This window comes from Microcebus murinus, chromosome 15 (genome assembly GCF_040939455.1).
Source record: "Microcebus murinus isolate Inina chromosome 15, M.murinus_Inina_mat1.0, whole genome shotgun sequence".
Taxonomy (NCBI): domain Eukaryota; kingdom Metazoa; phylum Chordata; class Mammalia; order Primates; family Cheirogaleidae; genus Microcebus; species Microcebus murinus.
In genome coordinates this window covers 10,137,017-10,144,314 of record NC_134118.1, presented here as the reverse complement: position 1 = coordinate 10,144,314, position 7,298 = coordinate 10,137,017, and the positions used below count along the sequence as shown (strand labels likewise).

The 7,298-nt window shown below is 35.7% G+C and overlaps 1 protein-coding gene across 2 annotated transcripts in view; it reads right to left on the bottom strand.

Moving 5' to 3' along the window:
• Positions 1-1,994: 1,994 nt before the first annotated feature.
• Positions 1,995-7,298, bottom strand: part of BLOC1S5 (biogenesis of lysosomal organelles complex 1 subunit 5) — a 44,446-nt gene continuing 39,142 nt past the window's right edge. The window contains exon 5 of one of the 2 annotated variants that reach the window (XM_012753570.3): positions 1,995-7,179. In XM_012753570.3, coding sequence (XP_012609024.2) covers positions 7,000-7,179 — 180 coding nt within the window. In that variant the 3' untranslated portion in view covers positions 1,995-6,999. The remainder of the gene's footprint in view (positions 7,180-7,298) is intronic. The other variant, XM_076010464.1, reaches the window with a different exon arrangement.

Below are 7,298 nucleotides of genomic sequence, written 5' to 3'. Positions count from 1 at the left end.
TGTCCTAAAAAAAAATCCAAGACATATTCATATAAGAGTTATGCAGGTTCAGGCTGGGCGTGGTGGCTCATGCCTATAATCCTAGCACTCTGGGAGGCCTCGGCGGGTGGATCGCTCAAGGTCAGGAGTTCAAAACCAGCCTGAGCAAAAGTGAGACTCCGTCTCTACTACAAATAGGAAGAAATTAATTGGCCAGCTAATATATATAAAAAAAAAATCAGCCGGGCATGGTGGTGCATGCCTGTAGTCCCAGCTACACGGGAGGCTGAGGCAGTAGGATCGCTTGAGCCCAGGAATTTGAGGTTGCTGTGAGCTAGGCTGACGCCAAGGTAAGCACTCTAGCCTGGGCAACAAGGCAGACCCTCTCTCTCAAAAAAAAAAAACAGTTATGCAGGTTCAGAACAAGACTACTCAACTCTTATTTGCCTTCCCTTAGCTCATGAATAATAAAACACAATCCAATAGAAATAATTTTTATTAGTTCATGAATAATAAATAATGTAGTAGAAAATATTTGGTAGAATAATTGAAAGAAAACGTATCATCTTTTAGACTAGAATATGGACATGTTCTTTTTGGGAGACATTTTTATAAAATAAAATCACCATATACTTGTCTACATTTCTGTATGTAGCCGGAAATCAGTAGCTAGAAATATTTCTAGCCACTGAACACCAAAAATGCTAGAAAAAAATATCTAAACTTTATTTTTTATTCATGGCTGAATTCATGGCAAATTAATGAAAACAACTGAAGGCAGTTCAGGAGATGGTAAAATTCTACAGGGTAATTTAGCTTTGGAACTAATAATTGTCCTAACAGCTGCTCATCCCTGGAGCCTAGAATGGCCCCAGTTTAAGAAGACATGCCCACCTGAAGGACTGGAATCAAAGTCAGGACAGTCTCAGTCTTCTCCTGCCATAACAAAATACCACAGGCTGGTGGCTTAAACAACAGACATTTGTTTTCTTATAGATCTGGAGGCAAGAAGTCTAAGATCATGATGCTGGAAAATGTGACTCCTGGTATGGCCCCTCTTCCTGTTTTGCAGGTGGCTGCCTTCTTGCTGTGTCCTCATATGACTTTTCCTCTGTGTGCACAGAAATAGAGAGCGAGCTCTGGTGTCTCTTTCTCTTCTTACAAGGACACTAGTCCTATCAGATTAGGACTCCTCCCTATTACCTCATTTAATGTTAATTACCTCCTTACAGCTCCTATCTCCAAATACAGTCACACTGGGGTTAGGGCTTCAGCCTATGAATTTGGGAGGACACAATTTAGTCTGTAACAGGCACTGAGCTAGATAAGCACTAGGACTAGTAAATCCCCAGAGGGCACTTCAGTAGGTCAACTAGGAAAACACCTAAACTTATTCTTCTTTATTCCAAGTAGAGCTATAAAGGCAGAAAAAAAGTCTCCTTCTTGTAGGAATGCTTCACCACAGCCCAAGAACCACATGTATTTGGTGCTGAAATTCACACTTTATGAGTGTGTGTATGCATGCCCATACACACACGCACACACATGCACGTGCACACACGCATGCATGCACACACACCCATGCACGCACACACACAAGCACTAGGGAGTAGGAGAGGGAGAGGCAGGGAACCCAAAATCAAAAACTGATTTTGGAGTGGTCCAGGGTTTGCAGTGTCTCAAGAAACAAATTCGTGGTAGGAAAAAAAAAAAAATCTTCCCTGCAGGAATATATCTTAAATAAAAAATTTCCAAAAATAAAGTTCAGAGGAAGATGAACTCACAATAAGAAAATCACATTAGAAAACACTGATCACATAAGAAAACAAGTCACCATAATCTTGCTTCAGCAAAAACAACAAACTGTAGATTCAGATCCACAAAAAAGAAAAATATTGAAATTACCACATATAAAATGTAAAATAATATGTTTAAAGAAAAGGAAAAGAGAAGATAATGGAACCATCCCAAATGACTAGGAAAGTTTGAGATAGAACCAAAAAGCACTCTGGAAATGAAAAATCTATAATAACTTTAATTAATAACTCCATAGTTGGATTAAATGGGTTAGAGACAGAAAACAGAATTAATGAAATAGATAATAAAGCAGATTCAGACAGTATCCAGAGTTCAATACATAGAGACAAACAGATGGAAAATATGAAACAAAGATTAAAAGATATGGAGAAGAGAGGGAGATGGTAAAATATAAGTCTAATTAGATTTCCTGAAGGAGAGAATAGAGAGAATGGGGAAGATACAATATTCAAAGAGATAAAATCTGAAATTTTTTCGGAATTCATGAAAGGTACTAATTCTCAGGAAGCTCAAATGAATCCCAATAGGATAATGAAAACAATGCACAGCTAAACACATTGTAGTATAGCAAAATCTGATTGCAGAACACCAAAGATAAAGATCTTAAACATGACTTGAGAGAGAAGACAGGTTAACTACAAGAGAAGACAGGTTAACTACAAAAGAGTATTGATCAGACTGACTTCCATCATCATTGCTTCAGAAGCAACAAAGGAAGCAAAAAGACAGTGGAAGAATATTAAATACTGAAAGAAAATAACTGCCAACCTAGAATTGTATACCCAGCACACTTTCAAGGATAAGAAAATGGTAAACTTCTAGGTAAATCTAAATAAACAATGACTATACAAAATAACTACTTTTGGAGTTAAACCAAAATAGAACTGAAATTTGACAGTAATTTCCAAGGAGAAGAAATCAAACTTTGCTCAAAAGTCTCTACAATGTTTAAGAAGAGAGTAATGATATTAACTCTAGATTTTGTTAACTATGCAAGTTAAACTTCCTAATAAGCACTACAACATAAAAATTGACTCTTTAACTTTTAAACTAGCAGATGTAGATGGAAAAGCAAAACAAAACTCAATCAAAAACAAGGCAAGGGCCGGGCCCAGTGGCTCATGCCTGTAATCCTAGCACTCTGGGAGGCAGAGGTGAGCAGACAGCTTGAAGTCAGGAGTTCGAAACCAGACTGAGCAAGAGCGAGACCCTGTCTCTACTAAAAATAGAAAGAAATTAATTGGTCAACTAAAAATATATAGAAAAACTTAGCCGGGCATAGTGGCGCATGCCTGTAGTCCCAGCTACTTGGGAGGCTGAGGCAGGATTGCTTGAGCCCAGGAGTTTGAGGTTGCTGTGAGCTAGGCTGATGCCACGGCACTCTAGCCCAGGCAACAGAGTGAGACTCTGTCTCAAAAAAAAAAGAAGGCAAGAAAACAAGGGCAGAAGAAACAGAAAAAGTGGAACAAAAAACACAAAATAAGATCGTATGAATAAATCCTAATATATTAATAATTTTGACAAATGTAAATGGATTAAACTCTCTAGTTAAAATATAATCAGATAAAAAATCTAGTTACAATTTTTAAGAGGCATATCTCAAAAATAACAGAAAGATCCAACAAAAGGATAATAAAATATACCATACAAATCTTACAAGCTGGTGTGGCCTATATAAATACATATATATATTAAAAAACCTATCAGTTTTAAAGCACCATAAAATGAACAGATGGTTTTCAAAAGAAGATAGACAAATGGCCAAAAAGCATATGAAGAATTGTGCAACATCACTTATCATCAGGGAAATGAAAATTAAAACCACAATGAGATATTTTCTTACTCCTGTCAGAATGGCAATTATTACAAAGTCAAAAAACAATAGATGTTGATGTGGACAGAGTGAAAGGAACACTTATACACTGTTGGTGGGACTGCAAATTAGTACAATCTCTATGGAAAACAATATGGGGATTCCTCAAAGAAATAAATGTAGACTTACCATTCAATCTAGCAATCCCACTACTGGGTATATCCACCCAAAGGAAAAGAAATCATTTTATCAAAAAAACACCTGCACTCAAATGTTTATTGCAGCACAATTCACAACTGCAAAGATGTGGAATCAACCCATGTGTCCATCAATTCATGAGTGGATTAAGAAAATGTGGTGCATATATCCTATGGACTGCTACTCAGCCATAAAAAAGAATGTCTTTTGCAGCAACTTGGATGGAACTGGAGACCATTATCCTAAGTGAAGTACCTCAGGAATGGAAGTCAAACACCACATGAGCTCACTAACAACTGGGAGCTAATCAATGGGCACACATGGGCACAACGAGATGTAAAGGTCATTGGAAATCAAGAAGGGGTAGGGGGAGGAGTAAAAAGCTACCTATCGGGTACAGTTAACACTATTCAGGTGATGGGGACAGTAAAAGCCTCAGCTTAAGCATTATAAAAAGTATCCATGTATCAAAAATATTTTTATCCCTTTAACATTTTGAAATTTGTTAAAAAAGAAATACAGACATTACTAGAAACAGAGACTATGACTATCAGATTCAATTCTAAACTTGGAAGATAATTCTAAACTTCTAAGTACCTAATAAAACTTCAAAATATATAAAACGAAAATTGGCAGAATTACAGGGAGAAATTAGCAAATCCACTAGAACAGGAAATTTTAATATAGCTCAGAATCTGAGAGATCAAGTAGAAGAAAAAAAGAACAGTAAAAGAGAAAGAATTTGAATGACACAATTAATAACTTTGGTATAATGGATATCCAATAACTAAAAGGTATACATACTTGTCAAGCACTCATGAAACATTTACAACAATTGATGATATTTAATTAATAGGTCATAAAACAAATCTCAACAGATCAGTCTTCTATCTACCTATTCTCTGACCATAATTCAATTACAGCAGGAATCAAATGCAGAATTTGAAAATCTACATGCTAGGAAATGGGGAAAAAAAGTCTCACACATACATAAGTCAAAAAATAAATCACAATGAAAAATAGAAAATATTTAGAACTTAAATATTTCTATAGTGTTTTAAAATTACAAAAGATTTCATCTGATTACAACAGTCCTGTGAGCTACACAGAACTCATAGTATCTCTGCTTAACAGCACAAACATAGTATAAATGTTGCAAATTATGTAATTATTAAAATTAATTTTTATATATTAATACAATACATATCCAAAATGATTAGGAAACTGGGAAATACAAGCAAAACTATTCACTACAAAAACTATCAAAAGGGAGGTAAGTAAACAGACTCTTTTAGAAGCTATATTGAATAGCCAACCAAGTTACAAAGAAAGAATTGAGTATCTTAATGTTTATTGCTCAAAAGCCCATGAATTCATTTTGGTTTTAGGAAGTCCCTTAGACACTTACATACACAAATTTGTAAGGTAAAGTATTTATTACTCATATGAGATGAACAAAAACTATCAGAAATCCCCACTGCACAAGTTGGGTAGCCACAGTTAAGAGCTTATTCTCCCCTCCCCCTACACACAATCTTGATTTCTTGGTTACATCTGTTCAATGGTGTGTTGGCAATTAATTGCATTTCAAAAAGTGTCTATGGTACAGAGGGAATTTTCATTTAAGGTTCCCTTCCCTTTTGATGCATGGGATATTTTTGGAAATATTTTTTTTTCCATCCACCAAAAGAGAATTAAGAAAATTCCAACATGCCTTGGTGTCAGCAAGTGCTCTTTTTAGTCCAGGTACCAGTGGATGATTGATGAGCCTGTCAAGCCTACAGTAGCGGACAGAGAAAGTTGGCAGAAGTTCAATGTTACTGAAAGAAATCTCAAATACTTATTTCATCTCCTCTATTAACTTTAATCACATTTTCAACATGCAGCCAAGAATGAAGCTTTGACAATAAGCCATAAATTTACACAGGCAAGCATTGTCAATTTTCTGCAGTTGTAACACTGAGATAACACAAGAGAGTTGGATATTTTCTTTCCTGTGCCTTTCTTTACTAAAGAGCAATAAAAAATATTTGAAAGTTTTATCCATACCTCAAATTCTCTTACCATAAATCTCTTGAAATTATTGCATTTATTTTTGCTTGGTTTATGGCAAGTAAAAAAAATCAACTTAGTTCTTCAATTAGATTATTAAATGCAGATTTTTAAAGATCACAGTGATGACAGAATCGGTACATGTTTCATCATAATATACCTGCTTATGAGAACAGACATTAACACTAAACAGGATTTACATTTAACATGGATCATTTGCCATGTGGGCAAACACTTCTGGTTCGTTCAGAGCCAGAATCTTACATGGCTCCAGAGGGACGCCCTGGCAAGATTTACTAATTAAACAGTTGAAACATGTATAGACATTATTTATCTTATAAAGCTTACCCACAGCAAAACAGACATGAAAATGAGGTAAATACTATGGGCAAGATTATAGTTCTTGGAAAAACGAAAAGTCCAGATATGTTTTTGGTAAGCTTTTCTTTCTAAACATGTTTTAAAAGCTGAAAATATTAAGGGCTGGAAGGCCACAAAACTTAACGCATTGTCTTGTCATCCAGTGCAGCACATGGCATTACGCTGCACTACAAAATCTGCAACCTCCCCCAAGAGGCAATTCAAAGACCACAATGGCCATCTTGGCCATAGTAGAGACAATGTTTTCACTCTCACCTCTCTTAAATGTGATTTCTGCTCCAAGGACAACTGTTTTTTTGTCTACATTACTCATGCAATAACACTTTACACATTCTTCCAATAGCCAAGGAGGCTATGACAGGCAGCTTTTATACCTGCCTACAACCACAGTAATAAAGTAATATTAACCCTGTATAACAATGAATTAAATTATCTTTCTCTCTAAAATCTATACTTACAGTTCTCTGAGCTAAGCAATGGAAAAGATCAATTCTGATTAACAAAAAGTATATTTATCCCATTTTCTATTATGCCTCCCCATTCAAAGAATCATATATAGGCACTTAAAATGGGAAAAATGTAGCACTCTTCTTCTATTAAACATTTAATCAGAACTCCAGCAGAAGTTTCTCTCTTCTGATATGAGTGCCATTGAATATAATAAGATTGAAGCAGAGGCTAAATGGTTTGGTGGAAATATTTTTTAGGGAGGAGGCAAAGGTTTTCTCATTAGTTTGTCATTGTTGTGGTTCAAGTTCTCAAAAGGCTGAAAATTTCGCTAGGTCCTTCTCCATCTCAGCGTACTGTTCTTTAAGCCTCTCCATGGCTTTTCTGTGCTCTTCATCCACTTCAGCCCTTTTGTTGGGTTGTTCCTTCATGAAATCCTCCCATTGGAGTAAATGCTGTTTCTCACTAGCTATTAAATGGTCATTATGAATCTGGGAAAAGAAAATTTGAAAGTCACACGACATTTTCCAGACAATTATTTCATAACTTTATCTCTTGAGATTTGGTTCCTGTAACAATCAGCTGGTAAGTCACAATGATAAAACTGCAT